The sequence below is a fragment of the Neomonachus schauinslandi genome, chromosome 16, assembly GCF_002201575.2.
Source record: "Neomonachus schauinslandi chromosome 16, ASM220157v2, whole genome shotgun sequence".
Lineage (NCBI taxonomy): Eukaryota > Metazoa > Chordata > Mammalia > Carnivora > Phocidae > Neomonachus > Neomonachus schauinslandi.
Genome location: NC_058418.1, coordinates 24,561,916 through 24,576,758, shown reverse-complemented (window position 1 = coordinate 24,576,758; position 14,843 = coordinate 24,561,916). Strand labels below are relative to the sequence as shown.

Sequence of the window (14,843 nt, the reverse complement as noted above, 5' to 3'; positions counted from 1 at the left end):
GAGAGGTAGTCCCACTGGAGGTCTCTAGTCCTTGGGTATGGGACAATGTGGACGCACAAGAAGCAGGAAGAAAAAGAGGTGTGTGTGACAAACTTCACTCTGTGTGAAGCAAATTTGTGTGACAGCAAACACACCTTCCTGGAGCTCTTTTGTTGGTCTGGGATTCAGGGTTGGCTACAGACTGGCTCCTAACAGACAATCCACAATAGGCTTTCTGCTCCCCATCAACCCAAAATGGTAAAGAAGAGGCACTGAATGTCCTTGCTAATAAGGAAACCTCAGAGTGGAGTTGAGGGATGTGGCAGGGTTTTTTGGCCACACCTCACCCCCCATCCCCCCACCTGACCCATAAATGTAGAAAGCTAATTGGTGAAACTGTCTAAGGGGTTGGAGCAAGGAAGCTGATCTGGGTAGAGTATGGGTAGAGTAGGGACTGCCTGATCCCATTTCAGAGTATCCTCATTTCTCAGTGACCTTCCTCATCTTTCTGCTCCAGAGTGAAAGTGTCCCTAGGCCAAGAGCTCAGGGCTCCAGGCTGCCATCAGGATGGTGGGTGAAGTCCCCTACCTTATCTCAGATCTGGATCGGCGAGGCCATCGGAGATCCTTTATAGAAAGATATGACCCGAGCCTAAAGACCATGATCCCAGTGAGACCCTATGCAAGGTAAGCCAGGAGGAGGATTGGATGGAGGGCCAGGGTAGAACCTCCAGAATTAGTTTCTAGCCCATCAGGAGAGTAGGCACTGGCCCTGCTCCCCATGCTGCTGCTCTATATGCTTGTCTTTTTGTCTTCCTTCCATCCATCCATCCATTCATCCATCCATTTATTAACCACTTCTTTACTCCTATTATCCTTTGGTGAGAGAGAGACAATAGCCAATGTTTAAGGAGAGCTTTCGTTGTGCCAGAATCTGTCCAAGTACTTTACAAATATGGTCTCATTTACTCTTTTTTAAAAAATTTAATTTAATTTTATTATGTTATGTTAGTCACCATACAATACATCATTAGTTTTTGATGTAGTGATCCATGATTCATTGTTTTTGTATAACACAACCACCATGGAGGTATTATTATCTTTATCCAATGGAGAAGTGAGGCACAGAGAAGTTAAGTAATTTGCCCAAAGTTCATCAGTTAGTTTTTTCTCTGTAACACACAAACTTCCTAACTGTTAATACTTAGAAGCCTAAAACAATTGCCATTTAGTTAGCATACAATTTTATGGTTGGGTCAGCAACTTGGGCTGGGCTCAGTTGGGTGATTTATCTGGTCTTGAGTAGGCTTACTTATAAATCTGCTGGTCAGCAAGGTAACTGTTGACTGGGGCAAGGGGGATAAGTGGGCCACATGGGCTATCAATCCCCATCAGGGTATCCTGGGCTTGATCACTTAGTATTAGAGTAGACTGCCAAAAGGATGAGTTGAAGCATGTAGAGTTTCTTGAGACTCAGGCTCAAAACTGGCACACAATTTCTTTCACAGCATTCTATTGACCAAATTAAGTCACAAGTCAGCTCAGATTCAAGATGTGGAGAAATAGACTAGATCTACTGATGGAAGCAGATGCAAACTCACATTCCAAGAGGTTGTTATACAGATGGGGAGAGGGAATTAAGTCAATTTTGAACTGCAGGATAGGAACACATGCAGCTTGACTTTCAAGCTTACATGCTTAACTATAACATGATATGATATGTTATTATTAATATTATATTAGTTACAATATTATAAAATGCTGCCTTTTCTACATGGAAAGGGTCCTGTGTCCTGTCTTCTGAACAGCAGAAGGCCAAGTGGCATCTCTCTAGAGAGGTGATACAGCATTGCTCTCTTCTAGAATCTCTGGACTGAAGATGCACCTTGAGCTCTCTGAGGGGAGAGGCGAAGTTTGAAAGGTGAGGGAATAGGCTACCATAATTAGCCCCAGGCAGGAAAGCACTAACTGCTCACTGTTTTGGTTAAGTTTATAATTGCTTTGTGGAGAGGAAATGTGGTGTAGTGCTTAAGAGAATGATGGGACCCTGGAGTCAGCAAGAAGTGGGTTTGAATCATTGTTCTACCATTGATCAACTGTAAGATTTTGGCCAAGTACTTTAGCTTCTCTGTGCCATGATGTTCTTGTCTATGAAATGGTGTCATTATACTACCCTTCGTACATTCCTCTGATTTGTTGTAATAATTCTATGAGGTAAGTATGACTTTATCATAAAAGCCATCTTTTAGAAAATTTTACCATGTGCCAGGTACATAGTACATTGTTAATTTTCTCTTAGCTTGAATTCTCCAAAAGCAGAATGTGAGTTGAGAACTTGGATGCAGGTAGCTCATTTAGGAAGTGATCCCAGGAAGCAGGAGGGAGGATTTAGGGGAAGTGGGTCAGGGAAGGACAACATGGTGTCATCAGTGTCACTGCTGTAGGAATGGGGAGTGGATTCTACTAGGTCCTCCTGTGAAAGTGTAAAATTTTCCACCCAAAGGATGAGGGGGGTGCATTTATCCAGGGGCTCCTATACTCCATTTGTTAAGATTTGCTCCTGGAGCCATCAGCACCCTGCAATTCTGTGCTGCACTTATGCTCCTGAGAAGGCACCAAAACAGGTGGTGAAAAGAGGCATAGCTCTCATTCGAGTTGGGATGCTGTCAGCTTGAGCCAAGAGTCTGTGACCCAGGGCATCCTGACAGCATCTGCTACAAATATAAAGCTCTTACAGGGTCCAGAATATACTAATGACTTAGTAATCAGTAGATATTACTCCGTGTCTCTGACTTTATTCTGTCTTAGATGATTAATTTCTCAAGGGCAAAACCAAGGTCTTTTCCTCTTTCATTTCCTCTTCCTCTTCTTTCTTTTGTTCTCCTCCTTCTCTTCGACTGTTTACTCTTTCTCCTCCTCCTCTTTTTACTTCTTTGTCCTCTTTTTCCTCCTGCTCCTCTCCATTTCTTCTTTCCCCTTCTCCCTTTCCCCTTCTCCATCTTCTTTTTTTATCTGCTGGCTAATATTTATGTAGCCAGAGCACTTTAAATATTTTAATTCATTCCATCCTCCTGATCTGCAGAACCACGAGTTTGCCACCAGTATGTGCCTGCTTAGGTAGCTTCCCCAGCGCCACCGCCCCCCCCCCATGGTGGCATGTCCTGCTCTGCACCTTCCTCATCCTCCCGAGAGCACAACACATGCACCTCACTCCTCTGATAATCAGCTTCTAGGTCTTCATTTCCTCATGACAAATGGGTCAGGTGTCCTCTTTCCCATGGGATGGTCATGAGGCTTGAACACTGGCTCACTAAAAAAATTCCATGGTTTGTAACATTTATCAGCTCTTATGGCCTACCATGGCCTATTTCAAGCCAGTGGGATGTCACTGAATACTGTTGGGAAGAGATGCACAGTAGCACCCTATTATATGGTATTTCTACCATATAGATGCAACAGATTTACATAATCTAAAGACCATAGATACTAGCAAAATCTAGTAAAATAATTAGGAAGTGATGAGTTTCAAGTGCTTATTACCTTTGTCCTTAAGATGATTTATTTAAAATTATGTAACTTTTAATACTGGCCATGTTTAGCAACTAACTTGCAAAACTCTTGAAAATTTTACAATCAGCTCTCACAAGCTGATATGAGCTGGTCCCAGCACACACCATTGCTCAAAGGGCTAACAGGTGGGACTCACAGCTTCGAAGTGTGGCTGTGGTTTTTATTACAGTTAAGAACTCAAGTCAGGGATTCAGGGCAATGACCACTATGCCCTGGAAGACAGAGTGTCTCATTTGTCTTAGGCTGGCACCCAACCCTGTGGATGATGCGGGACTGCTCTCCTTTGCTACATTTTCCTGGCTCACACCAGTGATGGTTAGGGGCTACAAGCACACACTGACTGTGGATACCCTGCCCCCGCTGTCACCATATGACTCATCGGACACCAATGCCAAAAGGTACCAGGATTCCCTTGGGTCACCTCAGGAGAGGAGCCCACCCTATGCAGGGGCCCATGAGCCCTTTGAGTGCTCCCCTTTCCCGGGTGTGGAAATGGACACCTCCAGGTCCTTGGGGGCCCTCATTGGTGGCTGTTCTCTGAAACGTGGGTTGAGCTGACTGAAATTGCTGGCCCAGTCTCTGGGGAGGTGAGGACTGGGGAGAGTTGGTGTGGAAAAAGGACTGCTTGTGAGCTATAGCCTGAGGCTCAGGAGCATGCTGGCTGGGCTGTCACTGGTTTGTAGGAGCTCTACATCAAGATGAAGGTGGCCAGCATTTCACTTTACACTGTGCTGGCCAGACCTACCCGGGCTGCTGCTAGTGCAGCTCCAGGCATCATGTTTGTTTTACTTCAAAAATCATCATTGGGCTTTTACATTGCAAAATACATTTAGGTTGAACCAAATGAAACTGCCAATATTTGAAAATTTTGACTTGCAAAAAATGTAAATTTATTGGTTCAACATAATTCATATTCATTCTAAAAATGTTAAAGCAACAGACATTTAGGCCATGGGAGCATCCCCACTGTACTCTTGCTCTGCTCCGCAGAGGTCAGCATTGCTAAATGTGGGTGTTGATATGTCTAGAATTTTTTCTACTCTAATTAAGCATATCCTGTGGTACCATCTTCTGCAGATCAGTAACTCTTCTTCCTCCCACTTACATGTCATATTTTTTTTTCTTTAAACAAAGTGAATCATACTATAGAATGGTTAACCATTTTGCTATTTTCAGTAAGCATTTATAAAGACTTTTCCATGTCAGCATAAGGATAAAGACATTAACTTCATTCTTTCTACCAGCTGCTTTGACCTTTGAGGTTGTGATGAATCATAATGTCTTAAACAATGTGGAACTTCTCTAAGCCTTTTCTGCACTTCTTTCTTTTGGGAGTCTTATCTTTGGCCACATGGGGTAAAGTGCAAGGCATAGCCTGGAGTATGTGCTTAAAGGGCTGGGAGTTTTAATCATGGTCTTGCAATTGTTTCTACAGCTGTGCTTCCCCTCACCCATGTGCTCCAGATATCTCATTCAATGGTAATTTCCCAAATCTACAATCCAGAGAAAGTTGCCAATGAGATCAGAGAGAAGGGGCTGGACAAGTGCCTGTGGAGTATTGGATTTTCTTTCTACTTCTCTGGTCCAAACTTCTCTTTCTATTTTTAATGTTTCCTTCCATCTACCCAACATCAACTTGGATCCTCTTCTCTTCCATGCTATGCCTATTCCTAGGTGAGCTTATCCATTGCAAAGACTCAACACCAAACACAACCTTTTAATAACATGCCACTTTGGTCCATGCCTCTCTTCCAGACTCTGAATTCATATGCCCTGCATCCAACTGGACAGCTGGACTTGGATGACTCACAAGCATCTTATATCTGAAGCTACTTTCTTGATCCTGGGCCCCAACCTGATGATGCTCTTCTCCTCTTCTTGACAAACTCCATTCACACATTTGGTTGAGCCAGAAAATTGGGGTCCTTTATCCTTCTTCCCTTTTCTTTCACGTCTACTTCATCAGTACGTCCCTGTCCATCCTTCCTGAAATGTACTTCCCTTAAATCCAGTGTCAAACCATTGCCACTTCTCCCCTGGATGTCAACAGTCTCCTGCTGTGGTCCCCCTGCTTTTGCCTTTGTTCCCCCTATAATCTACTATTCTCACAGCAACCTGAATGTTCTTTTAGCTACGTAAAATGATCTTATCACTTCAGCTTAAAAAGCTGCAATGGCTTTCTTTGCTTGAGAAAATAAACCTAAACTCCTTCCTGAGAACCATGAGGTCCCACAGGATTTGGTTTTGCCTCTCCTCCCAGTGTCATGTCAGCCCTTCTTCTCCTTCATCACATTCCTGTCACACTGGCCTTCTTTCAGATCTTTGAAATGGACAAACTCCTCCTCACCCTGGGGAAGATTACTCTTGTCATTTCTCTGTTGCCTCTGTCTTTTTTTATCAGAACTGGTATTGTGCCAGAGATGGGCAGTAGGAGCAGGAAATGCAAGCCTGGAAAGTGCCCAAGTGCCAGGTACCAGCTGGTGCTTGTGCCAAGGCTTTGCCCTCCTGTCCCTCCCATATCCCATCTGCCCTGGAAAAGAAGAAAAGAAAATCAGTGCTGCTTGTGTGGAGCCACCACTGCCAGAGATGAGGGTTGTGCTGAGCACCCTTGGGAGGTTTGTCCATCGAAGTAGCTTCAAATAGCAAGTGGAAATGTAAGTCCCTTTTGTTCCTTCTTCCTGTTCTTTCATCACAGATTTCGAATCCTTTGGGATGAAGAGGTAGAAAGTATGGGTCCTGAGAAAGCCTCTCTGGGCCGAGTGGTCTGGAAATTCCAGAGGACACGTGTTTTGATGGATATTGTGGCCAATATCCTGTGCATTATCATGGCAGCCATAGGGCCGGTGAGTGAGGGTGACCCTTCTCCTGCCTTGTCAAACAGGTCCCCAGACTGGCAAAGAATGTCATTAGTTACTTTCTCTACGAGCTGGTGGGTTTAGTACATTGTCATTATCTTTGAGCTCCTTGGGGGCAAATTTTCATAAAGCTAATCCTTGTCAAGCACAGCAGCTGCCACTGAAATTAATTAAAAAGTTTGCCTCATAAAGTCAGCTTGCCGGCATTATCTGAGGCTTCCTATACCAACCTCAACCCCCGGGGGCCCTCTCCTCTCTCCATTGTGCTGTTTTACAGACGGTTCTCATTCACCAAATCCTCCAACAGACCGAGAGCATTTCTAGGAATGTCTGGGTTGGCATTGGCCTGTGCATAGCACTTTTTGCTACTGAGTTTACCAAAGTGCTCTTTTGGGCTCTTGCCTGGGCTATAAATTACCGCACAGCAATCCGGTTGAAGGTGGCTGTCTCCACCCTGGTTTTCGAAAACCTGGTGTCCTTCAAGACGCTGGCACACATCTCTGTTGGCGAGGTAAGCTGGTCCAGGGTTTAATTTTAGAAAATTAAATCCTGAGTTTTCTGAATATGATTGAGATGTGCTTCCTGGTTCGTACATATGCCTTCCTTTTATTTGTCCACTGTCCTGCCCATTATAGCCATCTCCCTGCTAAATGAGGTGATGGAGACTCAAAACATCAGAGGAATTCAGTGAAAGGAGGGCTCCATTCAAGCTGAAGAATTTGGAAATGTTTTCCTGTTCCAGCTGAGACAGGGCTTGGGGGTGACCTCATTCAATCCCTTTGATTGTCAAAAGGGACACTGAGGCACTATGGAATATACCACAGGCATTTAAAAAATGAGTGAGGAATTGATCCAATAACTCTGTGTAGAGTTTGGGGTGCTAAAGCCATAATAAAGACTATGCCTACTGGACTTCAGAATTTATATTTTCTTTCTTTTTTCTTTTTTTCTTTTCTTTTCTTTCTTTAGAGAGGGAGAAAGAGAGATGGGGGGAGGGGCAGAAGGAGAGAGAGAATCTCAAGCAGGCTCCACACCCAATGCAGAGCCCAACATGGGGCTCGATCTCACGCCCTGAGATCATTACCTGAGCCAAAAACAAGAGTGGGACGCTTAACTGACTGAGCCACCCAACATTCCCTTAACTGACTGAATTTATATTTTCTTAAGCCCTTGAACCTTAGCAGTAAAATCCTCACCATTTACACAATAAAATTTCCCTAGTCAAGGGAATTCCAGTGAGGCAAGGGGGAAGACTTGCCTCTTTCTTACAGTTGCTCTTTCATTATGTCCAAAGCATCCTGTATCAGTTAAGATGAACTCGGCTGCATAGAACAAGAAAATCCAAAATAACAGTAGATTAAGCAAGATGAATTTATTCCACTTTTTGCAAAAGGAGTCTGGAAGAGAGCTATTCAGGGCTGGTATGGGGACTTCTGGATCTTCCTACCTTTCTTTGTCACTATCCTAGTGCTTGGCTCCCAAAATAGTTCAGGATGGATGCCGGAGGTCCAGCCATTTCAGTCATGTTTCAGATAGCTGGTAAAAGGAAGGAGAAAAGAATAAAGGTATATGTTCTCTAAGCTGAGTTGACTCCCGTTAAGAATGCATTTCCAAATTCCCATTTGACATTTTTGGCTTATATCTATCTCATTGCCCTTGACATAGTCACATGGCCATACTCTTTCCACAAAGGAGGCTAAAAAATGTAGTTTTTTAGCTGGGCATGTTGCTGCTCTGAATAAAGCAGAAAGAAGGAGAGATAGATAAAAGGTAGATGGTAAAAAAAGCTAGCCCTCTCTCCAGCATGCTCTTAGATGATAATATTAATTACTCTTGACGTCTTTCTTCATTGGGATTCTCAGTCTTAAAATACTGGCCTCTCCAAAATCAGATCAGCGTGAGAGCCACAAAATTCGTCATGTTGGTCCCTTGACAATACCCCTCCCCTTTAAGGCAGTGTTTTCTCTCCTCTCCTCAGTTGAGGAGATGTTTGGGTGACGCTCCCAAAGCCTGAATCCATGTGCTTTCTTTCCAGGTGCTCAATATACTATCAAGTGATAGTTATTCCTTGTTTGAAGCTGCCTTGTTTTGTCCCTTGCCAGCCACCATCCCTATCCTAATGGCTGTTTGTGCAGTGTATGCCTTTTTCATTCTGGGGCCCACAGCTCTCATTGGGATATCTGTTTACATCATATTCATCCCCATCCAGGTAACGGCAGGTCTTTGCAATTGTAACTGCTGTATGCTTGCATTTTGCACACATGTTTTTGCTGAACTGGATAGAAGGTTTCATTTCCAGGGCAGGGAACTGAAGCCTGTGCCCCCACTTTGTGCTCCCAAATGTGCTTTCTTTTGTTGGCACAGTGTATTTTTTTTTTAAGAACTTGAATTTGAATTCCCTGGGGGAGGGAGGCATGCTTTTCAGTTTGTCAAAGTCCCCAACATTCTCTTTGCATCCTAGCAACTCATGTATTTGTATCACCTGCCTGATCCCCAATGGTGTCCCCTGGTCCACACTGGCTGCCACAACTTAAGGGAAGAATCTCAGTCCAGCTTCCCTTAGAATTTTTCCTGGCACTTATACTCCGATCCCTGGATTTTTAGGCCAACTGCAACTCAGCAATTCTCTCTGAACACTGTTTGTACCTTGATTTCAGATGTTTATGGCTAAGCTCAATTCAGCTTTCCGAAGATCAGCAATTTCGGTGACAGACAAGCGAGTTCAGACAATGAATGAGTTTCTGACCAGCATCAAGCTGATTAAAATGTATGCCTGGGAGAAATCTTTTACCAATACCATTCAAGGTAGGATGTGCAAGTGCTTGAAGAACAACTTACCCTGTAGAATGTGCTCTTCTAGGGGGTTCTTAAGGTTCCTGGGGCCAGGAATTCCAGAAAGGGAGTTGGGGGGACCCCCTGAACTGCTTTTCAGGTTTTTCAAAGGATTGCAGAGATTTTAATAGACCCAGGCATCTGTTCTGGTGAACCCAAATGCTTAGCAGGTGAGCGACATATGGTTTAGACTTTATGAAGGCATGTGGATGCTGGTACTGACTGGTTACCTTTTGCAAAAATAATCCATGAAAATATTATGAGAAGAAGAAGAGCTATCTCAAGCTATTTCCTTGACTTAGAAGATGTCTACACATATACAGGCACACACTCACACTTAACATATATATCTCCTTGCCTGCAGCAACCTCATCATGATTGCATGACCCCCTGACTTGACATTCCTTACACACATATGAGGACACATATATAGCTTTAAAAAAAATGATATTAAAACCATTACAATCAAGTATAAATGCAAATCTAATTGCAGGAACATTTACATAATTGCTGACATAGACTCAGGTGATTGGCCGGTTACTGATCCGAACCACTGTTACAATTGACTCTCTGGATCTACAATCACACTTTTAGATCAGCATGTAATTGGGCCTGAAGCTGTGTATCTGTGTTTTAGGAAGTGGCTTTAGAAAACTTGCTTCTGAGCTTGCCAAAGGAAGTGCTGCAGGTTGGGACACTGGCAACCTTTTGGAACCTTCCTTGAAGACCCAGAAATACTTCCTCACACATTGAACTCACTTTAGTTCAATGATTTGATTAAACTTGATTCCATTTGACTAGTTCAGTTTAATTCAACTCAATTTAATTTGAGTCAGTTTAACTCAATACATATTTATCAACTTCCTACTATGTGCCAGGTCATGGGAGCTGTGTAAAATGATTAGAGAAAGGTCCCTGCTTCTAAGATGAAGGGACAATGAGTTAACTAAGCTCAACAATAGCTATAAGTTTGTTGGCTCTACCTCTAGAATACATCTGGAATCTGCTGCTCTTCATTCTGTTGCCACCCTAGTGCAAGCCAATATTCTCTCCCTTCTGGACTATGGAAAGAACTTCTAGATGCAACACTTGCTTTCTTCCTTCCCATACATAAATCCATTACGTACTCAGAAACCACTGTGACCTTTTAAAAATGTCAATCAGATCCTGTCCTTCCCTGCTGAAAAATCTTTAGTGGCTTCTTATCATACTTAGATTATTCTAATTTAGGGCTTTTGATTTAAATCCAAATTTCTGGGGCGCCTGTGTAGCTCAATCAGTTAAGTGTCTGCCTTCGGCTCAGGTCATGATCCCAAAGTCCCTGGGATTGAGCCCCGCATCGGGCTCCCTGATCAGTAGTGAATCTGTTTCTCCCTCTCTCTCTGCCCCTCTGCCTGCTTTCTCTCTCTCTCTCTCAAATAAATAAATAAAATATTTAAATCCAAATTCCTTTATATGGCCTATTATCCAACATGATCTGACCCCTGAAGACCTCTCTGATCTCATCAGAGCCTTGATAACTCACTTGGGCCATGGAACCTTCTGTCTTTTTTTAGAACAACATCCATGCTCATTCATGCCTCAGGATCTTTGCAGTTGCTGTTCCCTCTGCCTGAAATGCTCTTGTGCTAGATGTTCATGGTGACTTTGTGACTCTTCTCAATGTTGCTGACTCAAAGAGGCCTTCCTGACTATATTTCTAAGCAGGTCCATTCTATACCAGTTCCTTTTAATCATTTCACCCTGTTCATTTCTTTCATATCATCCAACAAATTTGTAATGATAGAATTTGTTTGTTTATTTCTTTATTGTCTATCTCCCCTATGAAAAGAGAGCTGAGACTCTGTTTATTACTATATTGTCCAACACCAAGCACAGCACCTGGCCAATAGTAGACATCAGGTTAAAATTTGTTGAATGAGTGAACACATGAAATAACTGTAGGGTGAAATGGGGAAAATGCCACAAAGGAAATGAAGAGAAGTTCTAGTAGGGTGAGGGGGTGAGCACATCACATTGGAGAGATCAGAAAGAGCATCATGGCAGAAGTGGCATTTGGAAAGGCCTTCAAGGATAGCAAGGATTCAGACACAGACAGAGTTGGGGAAGACCCCCAGCAGGAACAAAGGCCTAGAGGTCGGTATGTGAGAGTGTGCTTGGGGACAAGGAGGTGGGTGGTATCCTAGAGGCAAAGGGCATGTGGACAGCTGAGCTTTGGACTGCCATAGAACTGGGTTCCAACTCTGCCATGACCACTTAAAAAGCAAGTTACTTAACCTGTGATGACTTTCCTGTCCTGCCAGAGAGCATAATGATAGCCTCTCCCTTGTCACACAGTGATGAGAGTGATCAAATAAGAGCCTTGTGCAGTGCTCACCAGAGCACTCAGTAGGAATGGCAATGGCCCCATGTTGCCAGGGTGAAAGGGTTTTTGCAGAAGAGGCTGGAATTGGAGTGAAGAACTTTAAACACCAGGAGAAGGAGGCTTGAATTTAACTTTTGAACAGTGCAAAGGCACGGACCCCATCTGGACTTATGAAAGGGATAAATGCTCTTGGGCTTTGATAGTTGTACCTGGGACAAAAGACGGGAGCCCCAATCTGGCAGTCTTCAGGTTTGTCACATGCGTTTTGTTTGGTTTTACAGTTTAAAAACTTTTTTCAATTAGTTCCCAACATTTACAAGTAGAAAGATGTCCCACAAAATTCCAGATCCCAGACTTCGGAACAGTTGAAAGTCTGGTGACCCTGAGCTGCCCTGCACTGAGAGGTGGAGGCCCCTTTCACTGAGGCATGTGGTCCCCATTTTGCTATACTCCACACCCTCCCTCTGGTCTTACTCTCTGCTCACTCCCTTCATTTACATTACTTGGCTGGCTTCTGTAGGCATCCAAGTGTATGACTCTTGACACAGAGAATCAGGTTTGGAAGAGACCTCAGAAACCATCCAGTATGGCAGCTGACATGCACTGAGCTCCCAGTTTGTGCCCAGGACTTTCTGTGCTTCCTTTCATTTAAACTTCACAACAGGAATCCTTAATCCTTATCCTCCTTTTGCAGGAGGATAAGATAAGGGTAAATACATTTCTTAGTGCTGCAAAAATAAATCCATCACGGACTATTTTCTATTTACAGATATAAGGAAGAGGGAAAGGAAATTACTGGAAAAAGCTGGATTTGTCCAAAGTGGAAACTCAGCCCTGGCCCCCATTGCATCTACAATAGCCATTGTATTGACATTCACCTGCCACATCCTCCTGAGACGCGGGCTCACCGCCCCGGTGGTAAGAACCATCTCTAGAACTGGCCTCCTTCACACTCCGACACTGGCAAGTGCCAGGTGGGAAGCTTCTCCCTGCTTGCAAAGGCCCAGCATTGGCACCAGAATACCCAATCACAGAAGGGCCAGAATTCTATCTTGACTTTTAAAAACAAGTGCTTGGGCTGACAAGGAGCCCAGGAGCGCCTAACAGTGACTCTTATCTAGTCTATGTCCGTGCAGGGGTAGTGTTTAATGTTGGAACACAGTTTGACATTTGGAAGACAGAACTGAAATCAGATGAGCACTTGGCTGTTTGAGTCACAATTGTTCATATGTTTTACAAGAAGCAGAGTTTGTGGGAGTTCTGTGGGTGGGGTGGGAGGAGTTGTATGTACTGGGAGATGCTAGGGTCAGAATACCCCTTTTTTAAATCCCAACTCTGGTACTTTACTATGATGGAAGGCAATTCATTGAACCTCTCTTGCTTGGTTTTATTATCTATAAATGGGGTTATGACAGTCCCTGTGGTTGTGAGGACTGAAGGAGTTCCTTTATGTAAGGCACGTGGAACAGCGCCTGGTACGTTGTAAATGCTGTGTAAGTGTTTGTTGTTCTTATTAGCCTGATGCTCACCCAGGCCAGGAGATTTTGGGCTGAAAGCCTCTGAGGGAGAATTAGAATGAATGGGAGATGCTCAGGTTTTTTTTATAAGGGGGCCTGTGCACTCAAAGGTAAAGAAACTCTGGGCTAGATCAGAAACAGCCCCTGGCTGAAATAAACAAACAGCTGAGATATTAAACCCAGTGTCTGAAGGGTAAGTGAATGGAGGAAAGTCAATAAAAGCAAGAGAAAAAAAAAGAGAGAGAGAGAGAGAACAAAATAAGCAAGTATGCTTGAAGAACAATAGTTGCACCCAAAATCACAGATCTTGAAGGGAAGGGGGATGTGTGAGAAGGCAGGATGCTTTTGTGGGGGCAGCGGGGGGGCATCTGTTGTGAGGCTGTCAGTCCTGTTACTTCCCTGTGTTTCTCTGTGATGTGCTTTTTATTTTCTTGGGTTCTTCACATGCAGTTTACTCACAAACTCTGGGGGCTTGAATTCAGCCATGAACCCAAAGCCAGAATGAATGGCAATGACATACCAAAGCCTCAACAGAATGCTTCTCAATTATTGTGACTGTGTTCTGTGATCCCAAACGACAACAAAACATTCTTTCCCCAGCAACACACCAAGCAAATTTAAAACCGAATTGAGTACACATGGTTAATATCTTCTAAAATGATGATTTAGAAGAAATGTAGACCAAGAACAAATTCCCCTGAATGCAAGGCACATATTTCTTCAGATTCAGAATCCCTTGGCTTCTCTGTCAGGGCCACATCAGTAGGAGGTCAGCCCCAGGTGCTGGCTCACATCACGAAGCCTGAGTGCTCTGTCAACCAAGGCCTGGGTTTTCTGAGCCAAGATCGTGCCTGGGGACCTGGGGGAGCTGAGTTCTCTTTGGGGATGGATTTGGGACCAGATGTGATGAAGGCAGCATTCTTCATTGTCCCCTTACCGAACTAATGAGGGTTAGTTGAAGCCCAGGGCTTTGTCCGTGGGGCCCATTCAACAGCAGGAAGGATCACTCTGGATTTGTTGATGGAAATTGTGTTATTAATTTCTTAAATGGGTGCTTAGGGAAAAGCTGCTAATTACAAGTCGGACAGATGAGAAGATGAAATCTGAGAGATGAAATCATGCACCCCTGGGGCACCGATGGAGCAAGGAAACTTATCTTCATTGAGGCTGTATGATGTTAACCACCTACCAGGCAGGGTTCAGTGAGAAAAGCCCCAGTAAGGAGGGGGGTGATTTTTTGGGAATGGCAGTTGAACAGAGGCTTTCAGATTTGTCTCAGGCATGTGGTGAGGCAAGGGGTGGAGGCTAGACCCCGGGGGCAGGAGAGCCAGAAGTCACTCTCCACCAGCCAGCATGGGCCAACCCGTCCCTCCAGGAATCTTCTGTCTTCATCCTGGGGCTGAATATGGTATGGAAAAGGATGCTCTAGATCTGAAGGGTCAGAGACCTCTGAAGCAACTGGGAGAAGGGGATAATTTAGGACAATCCATGGGGTTTTGAGTGAATGGTCTAGGCCATGTAAGGATGTGGATGGAGACTTCCAAACACATTCAATTAGAGGCCTTCCTTGGACATTATCTTCTCTGGACTGACAAAGAAAAGGGGATAAATCTCCCACCAATTTTTTATTTTTATTATTATTTTTTTTATTTTTATTTTTATTTTTATTTATTTATTTATTTATTTTTATTCTTATGTTAATCCCCATACATTACATCATTAGTTT

The 14,843-nt window shown here is 43.7% G+C and overlaps 1 protein-coding gene across 1 annotated transcript in view; it reads left to right on the top strand.

The window, feature by feature from the left end:
* The first annotated feature begins 546 nt into the window (after window positions 1-546).
* ABCC12 (ATP binding cassette subfamily C member 12) overlaps window positions 547-14,843 on the top strand; it is a 70,691-nt gene continuing 56,394 nt past the window's right edge. Inside the window, exons 1-7 of the mRNA XM_044922053.1 lie at window positions 547-665; window positions 3,791-3,946; window positions 6,244-6,391; window positions 6,681-6,914; window positions 8,439-8,612; window positions 9,061-9,208; window positions 12,370-12,518. Of these exons, the coding sequence (XP_044777988.1) occupies window positions 547-665; window positions 3,791-3,946; window positions 6,244-6,391; window positions 6,681-6,914; window positions 8,439-8,612; window positions 9,061-9,208; window positions 12,370-12,518 (1,128 nt within the window). The remainder of the gene's footprint in view (window positions 666-3,790; window positions 3,947-6,243; window positions 6,392-6,680; window positions 6,915-8,438; window positions 8,613-9,060; window positions 9,209-12,369; window positions 12,519-14,843) is intronic.